At 39.4% G+C, this 24,698-nt stretch overlaps 1 protein-coding gene across 1 annotated transcript in view; it reads right to left on the bottom strand.

The window, feature by feature from the left end:
• The window catches only part of RBM25 (RNA binding motif protein 25), a 61,251-nt gene extending 36,832 nt beyond the window's left edge, over positions 1-24,419 (bottom strand). The window contains exons 1-4 of the mRNA XM_047736064.1: positions 24,227-24,419; positions 15,282-15,402; positions 7,874-7,923; positions 4,885-5,052 (exon numbers count right to left, since the gene is read on the bottom strand). Of these exons, the coding sequence (XP_047592020.1) occupies positions 4,885-5,052; positions 7,874-7,923; positions 15,282-15,387 (324 nt within the window). The 5' untranslated portion in view covers positions 15,388-15,402; positions 24,227-24,419. The remainder of the gene's footprint in view (positions 1-4,884; positions 5,053-7,873; positions 7,924-15,281; positions 15,403-24,226) is intronic.
• Positions 24,420-24,698: the final 279 nt, after the last annotated feature.

Raw genomic sequence — 24,698 nt, forward strand, 5'->3', positions numbered from 1 at the left:
GGGAGCCTGCTTTCCTTCCTCTCTCTGCCTGCCTTTCTGCCTACTTGTGATCTCTGTCTGTCAAATAAATAAAGTCTTTAAAAAAAAAATGTACACACAGCAGAGAATGGGGCTGAAGCACGAGGCTGAATAAAAACAGGTGCTTGTGGGGTGCCTGGGAGGCTCAGTCAGTTCAGTGTCTGCCCTTGGCTCAGGTCATGGTTTCAGGGTCTGGGGATCAAGCCACAGGGCAGGTTTCCTGCCCAGTAGGGAGTCTGCTTTTCCCTCTACCCCTATCCCTCCTGCTCTCTTTTCCAAATAAAATCTTAAAAACAAACAAACAAAACCAGGTGATTGCCTGACAATATGAATATAAAATAATCAAAGCCTCGAGTTCTTTTCAAGCCAACAACTTTACTCCTCACCCCTTACTCCTCACCCCTTGAGAAGACAGCTTGCAGGCTTTACAGGCAACTATACTTAATCTCCACCCTCAGGGAAGACAGAATGAAGCTGTCTGAAGAAAGTGAAAAGAACAGGCTTCGGATACAGAGCAGCAGACAGCTATGAAAGATCAGGATGGGACACAGAACGGGTAACAAAGGAGGAAAGTAAAAGTAGACGATACACTTCAATGCAGTTCTTCCCCACCCAACCCCATATAGGCAGCCAATCATATACTCACTAGGCAGGAAAGTGGAAGTTTTCTAGAGAAACCAATCAGCCCTCGGGAGAACAACTCCGTATACTAACATTCAAAACCTCTAGCTGCTGGCTAAATCACCCCACAATGATGCTCACTATTTTATTTTATTTTTTTTTAAAGATTTTATGTATTTATTTGACAGACAGAGATCACAAGTAGACAGAGAGACAGGCAGAGAGAGGCGGAAGCAGGCTCCCCGCCAAGCAGAGAGCCCGATGTGGGGCTCGATCCCATAACCCTGGGATCATGACCTGAACCAAAGGCAGAGGCTTTAACCCGCTGAGCCACCCAGGCACCCCGATGCTCACTATTTTAAAAACCCACCTTATGCACACAAAACCTTTTTTAAAAATTTTTAATAAATCTCTACACCCAAAATGGGTCTCAAACTCAACCCCAAATCAAAGAGACATGCGCTCCACTCACTAAGCCAGCCAGGTACCCCCAAAAAACTTTAATTCCTAACTCAAATCTGAAGACAATCCTTGATCAGACATTCCAGGAATGCCTTAAATGAGAAATGAAGGGAAGCAATAAATTTAGGAATGAAGCTTAAAAACAAAACACTGTGCTGCAGATAGGTCAGGAACAGGTTTAAAAAGCGGCTCTGCAGCACCTGGCTGGCTCAGCTGGTTAAGTGTCTGGCTCTTGACTTCAGCTCAGGTCTTTATCACAGGGTCCTGTGTTCGGGCCCAGCTGGGCATGGACCCTACTTAAAAGAAACAAACAAAAAAACGGAAACAACAAAAAAAAGGGGGAGAGGAGGGAAAGAGAGAGGTTTCAACTAGGAAATATAAATGTATATATATCTCCTCCACACACCTGCACACAAATATTCGTGATACCCAAGAAGTGGAAACAAGTCAACTGTCCATCAACTGATGAATGGATAAATAAAATGTGGTATATTCATTAGAGAGAATATTTGGTCATAAAAAAGGAATGAGATACTGATATATGCTACAATATAGATGAAGCCTGAAAACAATATATTAAATGAAAAAAGACAAAACACGAAAAGCCATATATATTCTATGATTTTGTTTATACAAGATGCCCAGAATAGGCAAATCTACACTGACAAGAGTGGTTGCCATATGCAACGGGAAATGACTTATAGAATACAGGGTTTCTACTTGGGGTGATGAAAATGTTCCGGAATTTATTACAGGGTGAAGTTTGTACAAGTTTCTGAATATACTAAAACCCACTGAATTATACATTGTAAGAGGATGAATTTTAAGGTCTATGAATTATATCACAATGAAGATGGGCTTTTTAAAAATATTTTATTTATTTCTTCATGAGAGACAGCAAGAGAGGGGCAAAGGGAGAAGCATGCTCCCCGCTGAGCAGGGAGCCTGATGCAGGACTCAATCCCAGGACCCTGGGATCATGACCTGAGTTGAAAGCAGGTGCTTAACCGGTTATCTGAGCTACCCAGGTGCCCCACAATAAAGATGGTTTTTAAAAAATGTCCTCCCGGGGCGCCTGGGTGGCTCAGTGGGTTAAATAAAGCCTCTGCCTTCAGCTCAGGTCATGGTCCCAGGGTCCTGGGATCGAGCCCCACATTGGGCTCTCTGCTCAGCGGGGAGCCTGCTTTTTCCTCTCTCTCTCTCTCTCTGCCTGCCTCTCCACCTACTTGTGATATCTCTCTCTCTGTCAAATAAATAAATAAATAAAATTAAAAAAAAAAAAAAAAGTCCTCCCAATGTTCCACTTCAGGAAAAAATTGGCATAATCTTTTGAAACTGAAGAAAACACGCCCTAAGACTCAGAAATTCCACTTCGAAAAGAATACATGATAGAATTTTTTTCATGTGACTGAGGAAGACATATTACCAATAATAACACAACAAAACATAGTATCAAGAAACAGAAACAGTCCATTTAAGCATCATTGGAAAACTGACAATTAATGGTACATTTCTACAATGCAACGTTATACAGCAGTAATAAATAACTAGAGAACTATATATATGTTAGGTGAAAAAAGCAATTATGGAGTACAGAATAAAAACCTGTGAATTGTGGATTTTTATGAATACATAAATATGTAATTAAAGGAAAAACAGGGCCACCTGGGTGTAAGCATCTGCCTTCAGCTCAGGTATTGATCCCAGGGTCCTAGGACCAAGCCCCGTGTCAGGCTCCCTGCTCTGTGGAGAGCTTGTTTCTCCCTCTGCCTCTGCTGCTCCCCCTGCTGGTGCTCTCTCCCTCTCTCTCAATCTCAAGTAAATAAAATCTTTAAAAAAATAAAAATAAAAGTAAAAAATACACAAAGGAATGATAAACACCAAATTTAGGATAGTGGATGACCCTGATGATTACCTCTGTGGAAGAAAGAAGTGGGCATGAGGGCCAACTGTAATGTTTTATTTCTTTGGGGAAAACATCTGAAGCTAGTATCATAGTACTGAATGCGACAAAGCTAGGTTTTGTGGTGTTTATTTTCTAAACTTTTTTTTTTTAAAGATTTTATTTACTTGAGAGAGAGAGAATGAGAGAGAGAGAATGAGAAGGGGGAGGGTTCGAGGGAGGAGATTCCTGCTGAGCAGGGGGCCCAAGGCGGAACTCAATTCTGGGACTCCAGGATCGTGACCTGAGCCGAAGGTAGATGCTTAACCAACTGGGCCACCCAGGTGCCCCTCTAAACTGTTTTTGTTTTTTTTAAAAGGTTTTATTGATCTGACACAGAGAGAGAGAGTGCACGCACAAGTAGGCAGAGCGGCAGGCAGAGGGAGAGGGAGAAGCAGACTCTCCGCTGAGCAGGGAGCTGGATGCAGGGCTCGATCCCAGCCTAAGGCAGTCTCTTAACTGACTGAGCCACCCAGGCGACCCTAAACATGTTTTAACATAAGGATCATACAACTTACAAAACAGAAATAGCAAGAAAATCAAGAAGGAAAAGATTTAAAAATAACTTCTCTAAAAAACAGTGGAGATGATGGAGAGAGGGAGTACCAGTACTCTTGTTTTTCATTATAAATCATTCAGTGTTATTTCAGTTAATGTTCATTTGTCACCAAGGTAACAATTTTTTAATGAAGACAAAAAGGAAAACCACTGACTTCATGAACTCAAAAGAACTTATTGTTTATCCTCAGAATAAAAACCTTAAAAGTAATTAATTCCACACTAAATGCTAAAATCATTGTTTTAAAGGCTGCCAGGGAGAGACGTTCAACAGGACACAACTCAAATGGTCTCAAAACATTAACCCAGAGGTTACTTATTAATGACAAAAGGAAACAAGGTAACCTCACAACAGAGAGATGGGACCACCATGTAACTAAACTGAGCATTACCAAACACAGGACCAAGAGACACCATGTACCTCTAATTATGCTGCACTGAGGACATCACCCATGAACCATTCGAACAAAAAATGCTTACTCTGAATCTATGAGCAAATAGTCAAATTCAAACTGGGACACGCTGCAAAAGATCGGGACTCTTCAAAAAATGTTAATGTCATGAAAGTCATAAACAAAACAAGCAAAAAAAAAAAAAAAAAAAAGACAGGCAGCACTTGGCTGGCTAAGTCATTAAGCCTCTGCCTTCAGCTCAGGTCATGATCCTGGGGTCCTGGGTTTGAGCCCCACATCGGGCTCCCTATTCTGCTGTAAGTCTGCTTCTCCCTTTCCCACTCACCCTGCTTGTGTTCCCTCTCTAGCTGTTTCTCTGTCAAATAAATAAATAAAACATTAAAAAAAAAAAAGAAAGGTATTCTGTATTACAGAAGTTGTCTAAAGAGGTATGACAATTCAACCCAATGTATAATCCTTGAATGAATCATAGAAAATAGGTATATTTAGTTAACAATACTGTATTGGGGGAAAAAAGCAATACTGTATCAGCCTTAAATTTAAATGTGATGATGGTTTTATGATCATATAGGAGAATGTCCTTGGTCTTAAGAGACACGAGAAGTACTCAGAGATGGAAATGTCATTTCACAACTTACTCTCCAATTATTGAGGAAAAAAAGCTTGTGTGTGTGTGTGTGTGTGTGTGTGTGTGTATAGAAAGCATGTGGCAAAAATGTGTTATAAGAATGTTCATTTTACTATTCATTCAACTTTTTTGCAGAACTGAAATTTTTCAAAATAATAAAATAATCAGAATCCTCTTCCTGCTTTTTCATAAATTTGAAATCCGTAACAATAAAATTTAAAAGTGAGAACCGTTTAACTTACCGCAAGGAGCTGTCTTATAAGCATGTCTGAGGCTTTCTCAGAAATGTTGCCGACAAAAACTGTAGTAGTGGGACCACAATTTTCATCATTTTCTTTAGCCTTTAAGCCTGGGTGATCCTTTCTTGCTCCCAAATGCTTTCCGACCATGGACACAGTAGGTACTAAAACCTAGAATGAAAAAAAGCAATAAAATTGGAACTGGCAATTAAATTTCCTATGTTTAAAGTAACATGTTTTTAGTCTAAAAATAATTTTAAAGTACTAACTATATAGCACATTATTAAAGGTTCTATATATTTAATCTAAAGCTTCTATCATTTTTCATTAATGCAAATTTATTCATGACAATTATTAGATTACCTTTTATTCTTTTTTTTTTTTCAACAAGATTTGAGAGCACACACACACAAGAGGGGGGAGTGACAGACAGAGAGGGAGAGAGAATCTCAAGCAGACTCCCTCTGGAGCCCCGATGTGGGGCTAGCGACCCCTGAGATCCAACAACCCTGAGATCATGATCTGAGCCAAAATCAAGTCAGACGTTTAACCAACTGAGCTATCCAGGCACCCCAAATTACCTTTTGAAAACATCTTTGAAAAGAAAATAAAAATAACTTGGATGGAGATTTTTAAATATTTAAGACCTAATTCTAACATGTCTAAGACATCATAAATCATTTAAAATTATCAAATATATCCAGGAGCTTCTTCACAACTTTACTCTGTACTAATATAAAAGCAAATTTCCAGGGCACCTGGCTGGCTCAGTCAGTTAGGTGTCTGACTCTTGATTTCAGCTCAGGTCATGACTTCAGGGTCCTGGGATACAGCCCGCATCAGGCTCCCCACTCAGCAGTCAGTCCACTTCTCCCCGCCCCCATCTCCTTCCGCCCCTCCCCCACTTGTGCTTGCTCTAAAATAAATAAGCCTCCCCAAATTTTTTTAAGTAAGCGCAAATTTTAATTATCCCCCCTAATCCTCTGATAGAGCATTTGAACACTCATAGCACTCTCCAACACTTAAATTTTACTTTTATCCATTAATTACATTTTTATTTTCCCTTTATAACTTTCAACTTCCCAGAGGAAGGAATAATCCTACTCATTTTTTTTTAATATTTTATTTATTTGACAGACAGAGATCAAAAGTAGGCAGAGAGAGAGGCGGAAGCAGGCTCCCCGCCGAGCAGAAAGCCCAATGCAGGGCTCGATACCAGGACCCTTGAGATCATGACCTGAGCCGAAGGCAGAGGCTTAACCCACGGAGCCACCCAGGCGCCCCAATCCTACTCATTTTTGTATCTGGAACTGAATTTAGCAAAACATGAACAGTAGGCACTGAGTAAATAACGGTTAACTCAGGGAGCTCTTCCCAACCCTAAGTCCCACCTTTTCCTATACTGAAATGCAAGAGAGTAAGAGTACCTGCCATGTAGAGGTTTCCCAAAACAGCCAAACAGTGGGTATCCAATGCAAGAAAAACTGGACTCCCTCTTGGTCTGCAGAACCATATTTTCTCAGTGGTCTGCCTCACAGCAGATTCCTGTTTGCCCACAGAGTTACCATCTCCTTTTTAAAATGAGTAACATTCCCTTTCCTCCCTTTTCAAAACCCATGGATAGAAAAACAATTAAAGTAATGAAATCTACACCCCCCCCCCCCCGACAGTGGACTTCCAGACGAAGTTTGATACTCTACCACTTAACTCAAAGAAAAATCCTGGTTAAACAATAGTTAAGAGGGTTATTATTCATTCATGTGTTACAGCTTAAAGTATACAAAAGCTTTGATGAATGTAAAGAATTAAGACTTAAGAAGACTGAATAATAGGGACGCCTGGGTGGCTCAGTCAATTAGGAAGCAGCCTTCAGCTCATGTCATGATCCCAGGGTCCTGGGACTGAGTCCCACATCAGGCTCCTTACTCATCACAGAGTCTGCTACTCCCTCTGCCTGCTTTTCCCCCTGCTTGTGTACTCTCTCTCTAATAAATAAAATCTTAAAAAAAAAAAAAAAAAAAAACGGGGCGCCTGGGTGGCTCAGTGGGTTGAGCCTCTGCCTTCAGCTCAGGTCATGATCTCAGGGTATTGGGATCAAGCCCTGCATCGGGCTCTCTGCTCAGCAGGGAGCCTGCTTCCTCCTCTCTCTCTGCCTGCCTCTCTGCCTACTTGTGATCTCTGTCTGTCAAATAAATAAAATCTTAAAAAAAAAAAAAAGACTGAATAATAAAACACTTTAGCAGAGTAAAGACTTCAAGAAAACTTTACAAAGCTTGAAGATATCATACCAGAGGACAGAAAAAAATAGTTTGGAAGGGGCTAAAAATTTAGGTATATGAGAGAAAAGAATGGAATACATTCAACACAAATTTCACTTCAAAATTTAAGTTTCTATAAGGATCATTTCTAGTCTTTTTTTCATTTATGAGATTAAACGTGCCTTGATCATTCTATCTCCCAGGACCAAGATTAGAACAGGGAATGATGAAACACCCAATGACCTAAATCTAATATAACAAGTATAAGAAGAGTCTAGAGACTATAAGGTAAATCATAAACTGTTTAGGGACCCTATTTTAAAGGCAATTGCATAATATGCATAGCTGAGTGAAAATGATACTCAAGTAGTATGATATACATGCTCTCCCTATTATTCTTCTAAATACTAAAAATAATTTATTAGTTTTTTTTTTTTTTTTTGGTTTTTTTTTTTTTTTAGCTTTAAATGCACTAACACATGTGGCACATGGGTGGCTTAGTCCTTAAGCATCTGCCTTCAGCTCAGGTCATGATCCCAGGGTCCTGGGACTGGACCCCACATCAGGCTCCTTGCTTGGCGGGAAGCCCGCTTCTCTCTCTCCCACTCCCCCTGCTTCTGTTCCCTCTCTTGCTGTGTCTCTGTCAAATAAATAAATAAAACCTTTAAATAAATAAATAAATAAATGTAGTAACACTACTGTATCTCCTTCTTCCTCCTTAAAATTATACTTACAGTTGGAGCAGGAGCCATAATGCTCATTGGTACAGGAATCATTGGGGTCCCTAAGAAAAAAAGCACATTAAATCTTATGAATACAAGTAAATATGACTATATTCTATATTACATGGCACATAAATAGGTATACTCACTCACAGTTAATTTATGTAGAAACATATGACTAATGAAAATTAGATTATTAATGAATGCCTTATTTTGAAAAGCAATGTGGTACAGGCTGGTCTATATAAACTTAAACAAATAAAGCAAGAAGACTACCACTACAGCATACTTCTGTCTCAGGAGTTTAAAAATCTGGGCAGATACTGATTCATGTTCATCCGATTCAGTACATCCTGAAAGCCAGTAATTTATGCAAATACAGATTCACTAATGAGTAAACACAGTATTAATGAATCCTTTAAAAGTTAAAAAAAAAAAGTATCCAATGAGAAATTAATCTAGAAACCTTGAAAGAATCTTGTTATTGCTGTTTCTTTAATAAAAACAAAAATCAGGGTGCCTGGGTGACTCAGTTGGTTAAGCAACTGCCTTCAGCTCAAGTTATGATCCTGGACTCCTGGGATCAAGTCCCTCATCAGGGTCCCTGCTCAGCAGGGAATCTGCTTCTCCCTCTGACACTCTTCCTTCTCATGCTCTCGCTCTCAAATAAATAAAATCTTTTTTAAAAATTTTTAAAATTCAAAAAAATTTTTTAAAAATGCAAAAAATATGACCAGTAATCTCAGTGTCAAAGAAAATCTCTAAGACAATCGTCTGTTCGATGCACTGAGGGTTTAAGATGAGTCAATGGGGGACACCTGGGTGGCTCAATCGGTTAATCAGCTCAGGTCATGATCCCAGGGTCCTCGGATCCAGCCCCACATCCGGCTCCCTGCTCATGGAGGAGCCTGCTTCTCTCTGCCTCTGCCTGCCACTCTACCTCCTTCTGCTCTCTCTCTCTCTGACAAAGAAATAAATATTTAAAATTTAAAAAAATAGAGGGGTCAATGGGCTAGTAATATTCACATTTTTGTTTTCAACTACACTGTTTACCAACCAGTGACTACTGTACTGAGTGTTCTTGTGTATATAACTAATGAAAACATCTTGCCATCTGAGCACTAAGAAGAACGCAATGAGGGCAAAAATCAGTGAAAGATTTGTCTACTTTTCTAATATAAATTTTAAAATGCTTTTTTAAAAGTGTATCTCTGGAAGTTCTGAAATTTCTCTTCAGTTCAAATTTAACTTCAATTTAAGAGAATTCTCCAGCTAAGACTGGTAATAAATTCTTAAATATTTAACATTATCCATTTATTTTCCAATAAAACTTTAATTAACTTGGGTGCCTGGGTGGCTCAGTGGGTTAAAGCCTCTGCCTTCCGTTTGGGTCGTGGTCTCAGGGTCCTGAGATCGAGCCCCGGGGTCTCTGCTTGGCAGGGAGCCTACTTCCTCCTCTTCTCTCTCTCTCTCTCTGCCTGCCTCTCTGCCTACTTGTGATCTCTGTCTGTCAAATAAATAAATAAAATCTTAAAAAAATAAAAAATAAAACTTTTTTAAATGAGAAAAATCAGGATTCTTAAACAATGTAGTCAACAGAATATTGCACAAAATAGAAAAAAACACAGAGGTGCCTTGCTGGCTCAGTCAGAGAAGCCTGTGACTCTCCATCTCAGGGTCATGAGTTCGAGCCCCATGTCAGGTGTAAAGATTATTTAAATCTTTACAGGTATAAAAATTATTTAAATCTTATCAGGTGTAAAAATTATTTAAATATGTACATAAACTTTTAAAAAAGAAAAGAAAAAAGACCAGAATCAAACCTGGGTACAACTTGGTTCTATCACATCTAACTATGCAATCTTAGGCAAGCTCTTTAAGCTGCAGTTTCCTCAATTTTCCCTGAGGTAATTTCTTTAGAGCACCTATGAGACTGACTAAGATTACTTATGTTTAGCACTTCAATACAATGGATGCTCAGAACTGTAATTCATCAATCCATGTATCTTAATTTTTCACTTTTAACTTTGCAAAACAAAAAAAAGACCCCCCCCTTTATCAACTGTAATTTATTCTTTTTTTTTTTTTTTAAGATTTTATTTATTTGACAGAGAGAGATCACAAGTGGGCAGAGAGGCAAGCAGAGAGAGAGAGAGAGGAGGAAGCAGGCTCCCTGCAGAGCAGAGAGCCCGACGCGGGACTCGATCCCAGGACCCCAAGATCATGACCTGAGCTGAAGGCAGAGGCTTAACCAGTGAGCCACCCAGGTGCCCCTATCAACTGTAATCTAGATGGCACTTTTCCACAGGTAAAATTTCTACTAAAGAAAAATTCAGGGCACCTGGGTGGCTCAGTCAGTTAAGCAAATGCCTTTGGCTCAGGTCATGATCCCAGGATCCTGGGATGGAGTCCCACATCAGGCTCCCTGCTCAGAGGAAGCCTGTTTCTCCTTTTCCCTCTCCCTCTGCTGGTAAACACATGTGCACTTTCTCTTTCTCTATCCCACTCTTACATAAATAAATAAAACCTTCAAAAAAAATAAAAATAAAGAAAAATTCAGAAAAAGACAGTGGGGAAAAATTTTTTTTCTTTAAGCAAGCTCTATACCCAACACGGGGCTCAAACTTACAACACTGAGATCAAGAGTTGCATGTTGTACAGACTGAGCCAGCCAGGCACACCACTGCTTTGTCCTTTTTAATACTAAAATGTATTTTTTTTAAATATTTTATTTGTTTGTCAGAGAGAGCGAGTGAGCACAAGCAGGGGGAGAAGCAGGCAGAGGGAGCCTGATGTGGAACTCGATCCCAGGACCTTGGGATCATGACCTGAGCCAAAGGCAAATGCTTTACCGACTGAGCCACCCAGGGGTCCTGACAGTTACTTAAAGTTTTACAGTTATGTTTCCTACCTCAATTTACTAATACCATACAATAGAGAATTCACAGTAGAAAATGTATTAGTACTCCTTACAAAGATCTACACATGCTGAAGTGAAAAGAAGCCTAAGTACATGGAGTGAACAGTGTAGTACTGGTTGAATTATTAAAAAAAGAGAAATGGGGAAAGGGTAAACATAAGCAAACACACCAGGATATGTACAATGTGTCTCTGGACAGTTACACACTAGAAGCTGATAAGAAAGGCTATGTTTGGAGAAGGAAATTCTTAGGAACTGTATGGGAAAAAAACTTCCTTTTTCTATAAACATGTTTACGTTTTAGGGAAAATTTATAGTTCTTTTTCAAAGCGATTTTCTAATTTAACATAGAACGTGACCATCACGCTTAGAATTAATTGCACTAACAGGCAAAACAAGAAAATTTTTACATGAATATGGGTATCATGGTCTTGAATTACTATCCTAGTTTACCATATTATTTCATTATTTACCTTTTAAAGTATTACTGCTACACATAGAATGCAGAATGAACTGCAACTAAGATCTGCTTTATCATCTAAATATACTTCCCTAAACAGAAATGATAGTGTATGCTGCTGTCAACAGATTCAGAATTAACAGGTTACCACGCTGAATAAATGCCCACATTAATAAGGCACTGAGCAACCAAGAAGAGAAACTGACAATCTGCTTTCGGGGTCTGCTGTCCCATCTTAAAAAAACTATGCAGGCAACAGTCTTAAGAAAAACAGGTTTCATTCTTTTACTTCCACTTAACAATTTGATATAATGTTCATCAGAAAATGTTAAATTTAGTGTTTGCTCTTTAAAAATTCAAACGACTTTAGGGGCGCCTGGGTGGCTCAGTGGGTTAAAGCCTCTGCCTTCCGCTCAGGTCATGATCTCAGGGTCCTGGGATCGAGCCCCGAGTCGGGCTCTCTGCTCAGCAGGGAGCCTGCTTCCCTTCCTCTCTCTCTCTGCCTGCCTTTTTGCCTATTTGTGATCTCTGTCTGTCAAATACATAAAGAAAATCTTATAAAAAAAAATTCAAAAGACTTTAGAATCTTTTCTATAAAACCAACCAATCAGGAAGGAACTTAAAGCACTGCTTTTTCACTGTCACCTTTCCTGATTCTGAATAAGTGATTAAGTTCATTCCCAATCCCTTAAATTTCTTCACAAAGAAATAAAAAATAAACTATTCTTCCCTATAAAACCATAACATAAGGGTTTTGTTTAAAAAAAAAAAAAAAAAGTATCATGGTTACCAGTAAGGGCCCATAGATCTTCTTACGAGACTACAAATCTATGAACAAAATCAGGATATATGAACCGCCCCAAAATTGTTGCCCAAATGAAAATGGCTCTGGACACTATTGTTCCTATGTTACTAATCTGTTAGATGGTTGACAACTTTATTCAGTTTCTTGTTAACATTATTCTCTCAATCACCCTACTCAGCAGAAATTCTTTTATACAGCACATTACAGTAGAGCTAAATTACTGACTAAAATTCAGCAACTGGTCCATGAAATACTAAACTGGTTTTAATTTAAAATTTTATTTTATTTAAATTTAAATACATATTTTAACCTATACTCCTGGCAGCAGGTGGAAACAAATACACATCCATAATTACCAAGAAGGATATACAACGAGTTGCTTCAAGCATAAATGTCTTAAAAATTTGTACAAATATTGCATTCTATTCCATGATATATATGCGTAAGTATTTGTTCCAACTTTTTTTTTTTTTTTAAGATTTTATTTATTTATTTGACAGAGAGAGATCACAAGCAGGCAGAGAGGTAGGCAGAGAGAGAGGAGGAAGCAGGCTCCCTGCTGAACAGAGAGCCGATGCGGGGCTCGATCCCAGGGCTCTGAGAGCATGACCCGAGCTGAAGGCAGCGGCTTAACCCACTGAGCCACCCAGGCGCCCCTATTTGTTCCAACTTTTAAAAGTATGGATTTACCCCCAAATTCCTGAAGTGTTAAATAATACTCCAGAAACACTGCCATGTTTATCTTGTGGCTTTTCACACCTACTCCAACACTGCCATACACTTGACCTACAAGTAGGAGGGCCCCAAAGCTGAGCCTCTAGAATATATGTGTTATGAATTAACAATCCATCTTAAGAGTCAACTTCAATGTACTGTTGATTTCTCAAGAATCAAGCTCTTTAGAAAAACACTATAATTTCAAATAGATCATCCAATGGTTAAAAACAGGTCTCTGATGTAAAGCTTTCCTCAAACAAAATATTTCTGGATGATTTACAGGAGCATTAACTGATTTCAGCCTGAATTACACAGGTTCTACGTGGGGGAAGGGCTTAACATACAAATTAAGAGCTCTTAGATGTGGTCTTTTGGAAGGGAAATTGATTTTGTATAAAATGTTTTCAGTCCCACTAAAATATAAAAATATCTAACTACCACCCATAAACTTAAGGAAAAACCCTTGTTCTCCTAGGCCAAGCAATGTTAATTATGTACCTTAAAATAATGGTTCTCAAATGTGTGTCCTTTGAGCTATGCTTAAATAGATGTTTAGGAATCCCCTGTTAAAAACTGTTAACTTCTAAAAATAAAAATTCCTGGGACGCTTGGGTGGCTCAATCAGTTAAGCTAATGCCTTCGGCTCAGGTCATGATCTCAGCGTCCTGGGATCGAGCCCCGAATCAGGCTCCTTGCTCAGCAGGGAGCTGCTTCTCTCTCCGCTCTGCCTGCTTGTGCAAATTCTCTCTCACACACACAAATAAATAAAATCTTAAAAAAAAAAAAAAAATTCCTGGGCTCCAATATCTGAGGATCTGAATCTGTGGATTGGAGTGGAACCTAAAATTTTTTTTTTTCCTGAGAGTTCTGGAGAGAGGAAGTTTTTATATGGTAATTTGGAAAGCTCTCCAAGATATATTGTCAAGCATAAAAAAGCAAGAGGCAGGGCACCTGGGTGGCTCAGTCAGTTAAGTGTCTAGCTTCAGCTTTGGTCATGATCCCAGAGTCCTGAGATCAAGCCCCACATAGGGCTCCCTGCTCAGTGGGAAGTCTGCTTCTCTCTCTACCCCTCCCCACTGCTCATGATCTCTCTCCCACATAAATTAAATAAAATCTTTAAAAAAAAAAAAGGCAAGAGGCAAAATAGTGTGTGTGTATGTATACATAGATAGATGGATAGATATACACACACAGATAGATGCTGCTATACATCTGCATGAAAAGAAAAATGGGGGTTCCTGGGTGGCACAGTCCTTAAGCATCTGCCTTCAGCTCAGGTCATGATCCCCGAGTCCTGGACTTGAGCCCCACTTGGGGTCCCTAACTCTGCCAGAAGTCTGCTTCTCCCTCTCCACTCCCCCTTCATCACTGTGTCATCAAATAAATAAATAAAATCTTTTTTTTTTAATATTTTCTTTATTTATTTGACAGAGAGAGATCACAAGTAGGCAGAGAGGCAGGCAGAGAGAGAGGAGGAAGCAGGCTCCCCGCTGAGCAGAGAGCCCGATGAGGGGCTCGATCCCAGGACCCTCGATCCCAGGACCCTGGGATCATGACCTGAGCCGAAGGTAGAGGCTTTAACCTACTGAGCCACCCAGGTGCCCCTAAATAAATAAAATCTTTAAAAAAAAAAAAAAAAAAGGAAAGAAAAAAGTAAAACAGTGGATAAAAGTATACTTAGGGGCAGCCTGGGTGGCTCGGTAAGTTAAGCATCCAACTCTTAATTTAAGCTCAGGTTGTGATCTGAGGGTCATATAATCAAGCGCTGTGTGAGATTCTGCACTGGGTGTGGAACCTGCTTGGGATTCTCTCTCCCTCTGTCCCTCCCTCCCGGCTCACCTGCTCACATGCGTGCACACTCTCCCTCTTTCTTAATGAGGGGGAAAAAAAAAAACACATACTTACAGCAGCTTGTAATGTACATTAAAAACTATCTGAAAGGATAAAGAAACCAATGAGCCTGTTTTGTTTCCCTCTTTTGCTAAGGGAATAGTAACAATGGTTATGTGGAAATATGAGCAAAATCTTTCACTGTATACCTTTTTAACTACTGAATCGTACAAATTAGTATGTATTTATTGGAATACGCATTTCCTTTTTAAATAAAGGTGTTTTTGAAAAATCTTCACAGATAAATTTGATACTCAGCCAGATATGGAAAGTACTGTCACAGGAAAATAAGGTACCACATTTACAGAAGGTGTGCTAACATCTTCACTATAAAACACAGTCACGTATGTACCATTTTCCTAAAGTTAACAGTATAATGACAAAAGTACAGTTAAAAATAACAACAGTAGGGGCACCTGGGTGGTTCAGTGGGTTAAAGCCTCTGCCTTCAGCTCAGGTCATGATACCAGGGTCCTGGGATCAAGCCCCACATCGGGCTCTCTGCTCAGCAGGGGGCCTGCTTCCTCCTTTCTCTCTGCCTGCCTCTCTGCCTACTTGTGATCTCTCTCTGTCAAATAAATTAAAACAAACAAACAAACAAAAAAACCAACAGTATCCACAAACTTACCTGGAGGTACAGGTGGAGGAAAACCAGGAAACTGTGGGGGTGGGATCCCTGGTGGAAGTGCTGGGATTCCCATAGGAGGGCGATTCAAATGTGGGGGAAAAGACATTCTTACTGCAGCGGTCTAAAGAAAAAAATCATGACAAATCATTTTATTTGAAAACTTTGCAATTTGATATGCCTGGTTTGTTGGCCTTCATTTTTAGAGTATCTGCAAAATTCTAAAGTTTTCTTACCCAAAGGAGTTGGCAAAGACCCTCTTTTCTCTGTCTGTCCATTGAGAATTTTTAAAACTTAGATCTTTTCTAAAATAAGTTCCCAAAATGTACACGATCTAAATTCAGGATAGACTCCTACAATCATATGGGAATACATATAAAGGAAGAAAAAAATTTTGAGGTTCAGTTAATGTCCAAAAACTAAATACCAAACATCAATGAATTTTTTTTTTAAACCAAACTCAGAATCCAGGAAGATTATCTAACAGTTTTTTGCTTTAAATGTTCTGAGGCATTCATTTTTTTACATACATCAGCGCCTTGAAAACTAAATGTACAAAGTTACACAGTATCTGTTGATTCAGTGTTGGCCAGTTCCTCAAGGACAAATGAATGTCTCAGTGAACTATAAACCTGAGAGAGAAGAAACCTCCTGACAGAAGGTCACATACTAACCGGTACTAACCACTCAGATACAGAGAGAACAAACAAATTGTGACAGTAAGAAAAATGTCCTAGTTTGTGGTAAACTTAAAAGCAAACCTCTTAACCATTCTTGAATGATATTCAATAAATGAATGAAATTCAAGAATCAGAAGCTAACTTTCTTTTTTAGAAGCTAATTTTTTTAAATACAAGAATGCAGTGAACTGTTTCATTTGGTTTGTGATATTACTACTTAAAATAAATTTAATTTTGTCCTTTAAACAAATATAAATATTTAAGACTCCCCTACCACCAAATTTTATAGTTTCATCAACATACTTGAGTGTCCAAAACTATTAGAAAAAGTAAAAAAAAAAACTACATTAGGATGTCCTGGGAAGATTCCATGCACCAATTTTAAAAAGCGGCCAAAATAAGTGATTTCATACCAGTGATGGCATTAAATAGCAGTGATTTGATCAACAGGAGATATATCTGTCAGACACTAGGAAAAACTCCCCCCACACTCTTTGTAACTGAAGGAGTCTAGAGTTGTTTGAAGCTTTTAAAGAACATCTGTCTCTACTATTTGTGTTTCATACATTGATTTACTCACCCTTCAGAAGAGAGAAGATAAAAAGTGCATGTCTTCCACTTCCTCGCCCCCTAATCCCAACAGTTTGGTATATATCGTTGTATTCTTCTAAATACCTTTCTATACACAAACTAATATATAATTATTTGTGTTTTTCTGCAAACAATATAATCATACTATATTGTTAGGTGCATTTCTCCCTCAATTATCATTAACATCTCTTCATATCAGTTCATTAACTTCTACTACTATAATATAGGCATACAATAATTATTTATTCAATATGGATGGTTGATTCAACATTTTGCCTCTTATAATGCTAAACATTCTTGGACATATAAATCTATGCACTGTGCAAGAAATTCTATTGTAGGGGCGCCTGGGTGGCTCAGTGGGTTGGGCCGCTGCCTTCGGCTCAGGTCATGATCCCAGGTCCTGGGTTCGAGCCCCACATCGGGCTTTCTGCTCAGCGGGGAGCCTGCTTCCTCCTCTCTCTCTGCCTGCCTCTCTGCCTGCCTCTCTGCCTACTTGTGATTTCTCTCTGTCAAATAAATAAATAAAAATCTTAAAAAAAAAAAAAAAAAAAAAAAAAAAAAAAAAAAAAAAGAAATTCTATTGTATAGATTAGTACTACATGTATTTACACTTTACCTCCAAGTCATCCTCCAAAGCTAGTGTACAAATCTGTATCCCCACCACCAATGTATGAGAATGCCCTTTACTCAGATCCTCACCATTGCTAGAATAAATCAGTGTTTAAATTATAACAACCTAACAGGTTAAAAAAAAAAAAAATGCTCTCACTTCGATGAACATTTCCTTAATCACTAAGGAGGTTGAGTATCTTTTTACCTGTTTATTAGACATTTCTTTAAAATGGTCTTAGAAAAGCATGTCCTTCAGACTCAGAGCTGTTCTTCCTCAGTGTTCTTTTGACTTAATTAGTTAGGATAATACAATATTCTATAAAATCTAAACTTCAATTTCAGAAAACACAGTACACTTAAAATACTTAGAAAGCTTTACAAATAAAATAAATTCCTAGGGATTTCATACACTTAGAAAATAAGCTATTGCAAATACTTTAAAATATTAAGTATCAGCATAAATTAAAAAGGAAAAATGCAACTAATTAATGACTGTAGAAGTGTTGAATTTTTAAATAATCTTTTTATAAAACTTTTTGCCCAAAAACAAAAACAAATATTCTATATAAAAGGGGCAGGAGTGTATCTCCTTTCAACAGAGGGCTACTGTCCTACTTACAGAAACTCTTCTATTATCATTATAATACTCTATCTCAGCACTTTCTTAGGAGGGCAGTTGATATTAATACCTGTTGAATAAATAAATCAATGAATGAATCAGTAAACCGATTTATTAAGAAGCTCCCATGTGCCAATACGATGCTAGCAATGACCCAGTGCCTAGCCTCAAAATGTTTACAAAGATTGGAGCCTGAATTCATCTCCAGAATCATTTATTGTCAAATATTAGCTATAAGTATTATTTTTTAAGACCTATATTCTTGGTGTTTAAATTCTATTTCATGACTTTTAAATGTATAATTCATTCTGTACAAATTAACCAGATTATGTCTTAGTTTATGCCAATATATCCATTCCACTCACTTCTAATTTTTGTGTTCTATGGCCCTTTCATTTAGCACCGTTCACAACTTGCTTATTCATAGGCAAGCTTCATACAGTGAAGGTATTCTTAGTAAAATAATGGTCCCTCCTGTGGCCAGAAAACTACAATTCTGGTGATCACTGATAAATATTAATGTTCATTTTAAACATCCTAAAATGAGAGTATCAATACTTTTTACAAAATGTACTTCTGTTTTCACATGTGAAAATGAGAATAAACTTTTATAACCAAAAGCAAAGTTTATCAGTTTTTACCTACAGTTGATAAACGGTAATACTGTCACTACAAATTATACAGAGATTCAAAGTTGGTTAAGTACTTTGCAGAATAAAGTAGGGGAAAGACTAGGAACTACTAAAATATGGTGGTCAGGCCTCACCAAGAAGGTAGGCAAATTGAACAAAAGACTCCAAAGGGGCCTAGGCAGAAGCCTTGTATCTGAAGGTAATGGCCTTCCAAGCAAAGTAAACAGCAAATACAAAGAGCCTGAGGTGGGCATGGAGTGTTTATGGGAGGAAAGCAAGGCCAAGAGCTGGAACAGAGTAGTCCTGAGGGAAGTCAAAGATAAATGCCAACCAAGTATTACTTGGGGGAGGGGATTCAGAGAATGTAGTACTTTGTAGGCCACTGTAAAGGTTTTGATTTTTACTATGAATGAGATGGAAAACATCTGAAAGACTTTTGACGTGACTTTTATTTTAACAGTGTCACTGGCCACTGTGTTAAGACTGGAGAACAAAGGTAGAAGCAGGAGACTACTGACAATAACACAGTCCAGAGAGGGTGGCCTGAAATAGGTGAAAGTGGTTAAAGTGTTAGATCCCAGATGCAGTACTTTGAAGGTAGCCAACTGCTGCTGAGGGGTCATGTGTGAGATTTAAGAAAAGAAATGCAAAGGTTATTCTATTAGCACTGAAATGACTTAAATAACATTTAAAAATACTTGTATTTTTTCACTTTTTTCACTTTCACTTTGGAAGGCTCAAAGCATTTTTACCCAGTAGGTATGAAACCTTAAGGCCCAAAGTAACAAAAACAAGCACCTATGATGCAAGTGTTCCTTATCTCTAGCGTGGCAGTGGTCATACAGGTTTATTATGCATTTGTCACAATTAACTGAAATTAAAATGGTTAAAATGGGTGCATTATATTGCATGCAAATTTTATCTCAATAAATCTAGTCTCCTCCATCAAAAAAAAACTTAAAAAAAAAAAACCCTTGCAAATAAGATTTATCTTTACGACTCAAAATATGCAGGCATTCTGCATTTCTTTTTTTTTTTCTCTTTACACTTTTAAATCACTCTTTTTTTCCTACACTACTTACTGCTTACAACCATTCCTCCATTGCACATTTATCCCAACAGAAAACAAATTATTTCACCAGGAATAGATACAGTGGCTAACCCCATCACGACACTGTGCCAAATTTCAAATGGTAAGAGGTAAATGAACCAACAGATTCTCCTTAGTAAATGAGTATACAACTCATTCATTCATTCAACAAATATCTATCTCCAATTTTATGTCAGGTTCTAAGTATTGGTTTTATTAGCTCTGAAAGAACAAATTTAGGATATTATATAGTTACACAGCCAGCCCAGTGGCTCTACACTGAATATAAATGATCCTGACTATGGAATGCATTGTTCACTTGTTTCCAGCCTGCAGGGTACAATGGCCTGACATACCTGCCCCAGCCTAAGCAAAGCAAACCCTTCAAAACATCATTTCTCAAACTGAATTTCTACAGAAGTCAAGTCTTCAGGAAGTATTCCTAAGAAAAAGTGTTCCATGTCTCAAGAATGGGAAATGCTTGATTAACAAAAAATTTCTTCTGCAGGAAAACTTTTCAGAGATATGAAAATACTCAAGTCTCCAAAAAGGGAACTGATCTTTTTCTGAGATTTGCACTTAGCTGTTTTACCAACTTCAATGATTAAAAAGCAATACTACCTACAGAGAAAAATTAGTGGTAGACTGGAGCTGAGGTGGGAACAAGGAGTGGCGTGCAAAAAGGAAGAGAGGAATCCTTTTTGGGGTAACAGATGCACAACTCTAAACATTTATCAAAAAATCATCAAATTAGGGGCACCTGGGTGGCTCAGTGGGTTAAAGCCTCTGCCTTCAGCTCAGGTCCTGATCCCAGGGTCCTGGGATCCAGCCCCGCATCCGGCTCTCTGCTCCGCAGGGAGCCTGTTTCCTCCTCTCTCTCTCTGCCTGTCTCTCTGCCTAGTTGTGATTTCTCTCTGTCAAATAAATATTTTTTTTAAAAAATCATCAAATTACATGTTACAAAGAGTGTATTTTGTGTGTTAACTACTCCTTAATAAAGTTGCTTTAAAAAGGGGGGGGGGGGCGCCTGGGTGGCTCAGTGAGTTAAGGCCTCTGCCTTCGGCTCAGGTCATGGTCCCAAAGTTCTAGGATCAAGCCCCGCATCGGGTTCTCTGCTCGGCAGGGAGCCTGCTTCCCTTCCTCTCTCTCTGCCTGCTTGTGATCTGTCTGTCAAATAAATAAATAAAATCTTAAAAAAAAAAAAAAAAAAAGCAAGGGGCACCTGGGTGGCTCAGTGGGTTAAGCCTCTGCCTTCAGCTCAGGTCATGATCTCAGGGTCCTGGCATCACTCTCTGCTCAGCAGGGAGCCTGCTTCCCTACCCCACCTCTCTCTGCCTGTCTCTCCGGCCTACTTGTGATCTCTGTGAAACAAATAAGTAAAATCATTTAAAAAAAAGAAAAGAAAAGAAAAGCAATACCAACTCAGGGCAATTTCAGGCTAAATCCAATTAAGACCTGTAGATCAGACAATATTGAATCAGTATTAATTTCCTGATTTTGTTCACTCTACTATTGTTAAATATGAAAATGTCTTTATTCTAGGAAATACACCTGAAGTGTTTAAGGACTAAGGGACACCTCATCTGCAGCTTACTAGTAAAACACTTCAGAAGAAAACTATGAAGAAAAAGGAGAGGATAAAGCAAATCTGTGAAATGTTATCATTTGGAGAATCTGGGTAAAAGGTATTTGAGAATTCTTTCCACTATCCTTGAAACTTTTTTGAAGTTTGAAATCGCACTAGGTTTTAAAAAGTAGTATATCGGGGCACCTGGGTGGCTCAGTGGGTTAAGCCGCTGCCTTCGGCTCAGGTCATGATCTCAGGATCCTGGGATCGAGCCCCGCATCAGGCTCTCTGCTCAGCAGGGAGCCTGCTTCCTCCTCTCTCTGCCTGCCTCTCTGCCTGCTTGTGATCTCTCTCTGTCAGATAAATAAATAAAATCTTTAAAAAAAAAAAAAAAGTAGCAAATCAACAATTCTGGTGGTGTAAATACCATGTTCTTTTCCGAAGTTTCAAAACTCAAAAAAAGGGTCAGAAAAAAGCTATTCAAAAACTTTAAGGGGGAACCAATCGAAACTCTTTTAGGAATGGCAGTGGTAGCTGTCAGAAAAGACTATCAAAATTAAAATACACAGAATGTTTTTGTAAGATACTGAATGACTCAATGACTACTTTTGCTTCCAAAGCTACAAAATAGTCAATATAATTTTTCTTTAAACCATATGTAAATGAGAGAATTATATAGCTAACCTGTGACCCAAAAAGTTACTTGAAAATTCCAAACTCGTGGTAGGTCTGAAATAGTTACCAATGTTAGAATGAACTCAACCTATTTTAAAAACATATTAAAGGGGCACCTGGGTGGCTCAGTGGGTATTCGGCTCAGGTCACGATCCCAGGATCCTGGGATCAAGCTCCACATCGGGCTCTCTGCTCAGCAGGGAGCCTGCTTCCCTTCCTCCCTCTCTGCCTGCCTCTCTGCCTATTGTGATCTGTCAAATAAATAAATAAAATCTTTAAAATATATATATATATATATATATATATATATATATATATATGTGTGTATTTAAAGCCTTACCACAGTGGAATAAAAAGATAACAAACCACAAAATAAAAACACTTAACCCAAACTATTATTAATATGTGGTGCCTTTTTTTTTAACATTGGAAAAATAAAAACACTTTCTTCCTAGAAGTAGTTTAGAACCATACCTAAATAAATAAATAAATAAATAAATAAGGGGAAAACTACTCTGGGAATCCCAAATGGAAATTTGATAACCCCAAGGAGATGAATTTTTTTTTTTTTAAGTAGGCGCCACACCAAGGGTGGAAAACGGGTTGAACTCACAACCCTGAGATCAAGACCTGAGCTAAGATCAAGAGCTGGATGGCTCAGGGAACCTGAGTGGCTCAGTCGGATAAGCATCTGGCTTTTGAGTTCGGCTCAGGTCCTGATCTCAAGTCTTGAGACTCAGCCCTGAGGTGTGTTCCCTGCTCAGCAGAAGTCTCCGCAAGGAGTCTGCTTGAGAGTTTCTCTGTCTCTCTCATAAATAAATAAATCTTAAAAAAAAAAAAAAAAAAAGAGTTGGGACACAACTGACTGAGCCACCCAGGTGCCCCAAAAAGAGCAATTATTTAATGAAAATATTAACTAACATTTTATTTGTTTACAAAAGTCTTCGACATACATTATCTCACTGAATCTCGAAAATTACTTGGCACAGATACATTATTCATTTACAGATGAAGATGATACCCTGTCCAAGGGAAAACAGTAAGTGGGCGGGGACTCCAAAGTCCCCACTATCCTGAAATTACCAATCCAAAGGCTGTTTTCACTGTATCACAATGCCTCTTTCCAGTAACAACATACCAAGAAGAAACTTCTTATTAAGGGTTAACTTTGATTTATAAAAACTTATTCAGAATACAGGAGAAGAAATGTTAAGAGTCCCTGCTCAGGCTCTTAAATAACAGTATCAGTTAACTCGGACTAAACACTATGTTACTTAGCCATTGCTCTAAGGATTTTAGGTATGTTTTTCTCAGTCCCCAAACACAATAACCTACGAAGCGGATACTACTCTAATCCTCAATTTACAGATGAAGAAAACCAAGACTTTAAGAAACGTTAAATTAATTAGAACTGCATACTATCTGCTTGAATCATGAGGAAGCAATGACCAACTGGATGCCTTTCAAGGCCGCTGAAGGTTTTTGGATATCCTCGAAAAATTAAAGTCCCCAAAACAACATAAAAATCGTCTACTGCCAACTACCTAATTCAGGATACTTCATACTACAGCAGTCCGGTACAAGAGAAGTCCTATCTCTACCCTCCTTTTGGTCTGCTCCACTCTGCCCAGTACCAAAATGGCTTTTCCAAGGCCATACAAATCCACATTACATAACTTCAAAATAATCTTCATATTCCGAGATCTACTTCGAAAAACGTATTTAAAAAGTACTGAAGACCAAGGAAGAGTAAGAAACAAGGAACACATTTTAATGTGGCACTTGGTCATAGCCTAGAATGAATGGGGATATAGTTTACTGCAACCTCCAGAGGAGGAAGGGGGCAGGACCACAATCCTCATGACAATCTCGAGAGAGCCAGGGGGGTGCTAAAAAAGGTGGGCATTAGCTGAATTCGGGTTGGGGGAGTGAGGGAGTCCACTCGGTGGCGGGCTCTGAATGACGAAAGAGGAAAGGAAAGGAATCCGTTGGTGACCCGGCACCTCGCTAAAAAGGGTGGGTGCTCGATGGCTCGTAAGCAGAGCCTGGGGCAAGAGTGTCCTAGGCCCGGAAAATCTACAGTAGAGCTCCGCAAGCTCGGGTTAGAAAGGGGCCTCAGAGAAGGGCTCCGAAGGGGCCGACGGATCATTTTGTGGCAAACGTGGAGCCCAGAATGGGCCAAGGCGATTCACTCTGTGGCGGACCGTGGAGGGGAAAAGGAAAGTGGGCGACAATGCAAGGAGGAAAGCTCTGGCAGTAGGTCCGGCCTCCACGGGCTCCAGATGGGCCCACTGGTTTTCCAGGCCTTAGAGAAGTGAAGACACCCAAGCCTCGTGCCCGTCCCCTCCCCCACCCCAACCCCCCCTTTACCCCCCCAATCCCACCCCGGCCCTTTCGCAGCCTCCCTGGCTTCCCCTCCTCCCGCAACCGAGGTACCCGGTTTCCCGGTTCCCACACGCGTCCAGAGGCGTGAACTCACCCGCCGCTGAGGAAACGGTGCGGTCTTCGCGGTGTTCCGGGCTCCAGGTTACCAGCGGGCTCCACCGGTTCGAGGTCTCTGCGCGCCGCTCGCCGGGAGTCTGGTTCCGAAGCGCCTACTCGCACAGGCCGCAAACACAGCCGCGCTGCGCGGGGAGCTTCTGGAGGTCTTCCTCTTGCCCGGCGTGCACTGCGGCCGGGGAGAGTGAAGAGGAGAATCATAGAGAAGAACGCGTATAGATAGTCCTCTCTTTTGGCTCTGAATCACCACGCTGCGGCGCATAACCATAGAGAAGGAGCGCCTCATGGGGACTAGAAAGGCTCGAGCTGTAAATTACGACCCACCCTGCCATTTTTGATTGGAGCTGATTAAATCTTATGACTACGAGACGCCATCTTGAGGTCAAGGTTCTGCTGCGCACGGCGCAAAGGCTGTTAGAAATGTCTTACCTTTTGTAGTGTGGGTCTCGGGG

Source organism: Lutra lutra, chromosome 7 (genome assembly GCF_902655055.1).
Source record: "Lutra lutra chromosome 7, mLutLut1.2, whole genome shotgun sequence".
NCBI lineage: Eukaryota > Metazoa > Chordata > Mammalia > Carnivora > Mustelidae > Lutra > Lutra lutra.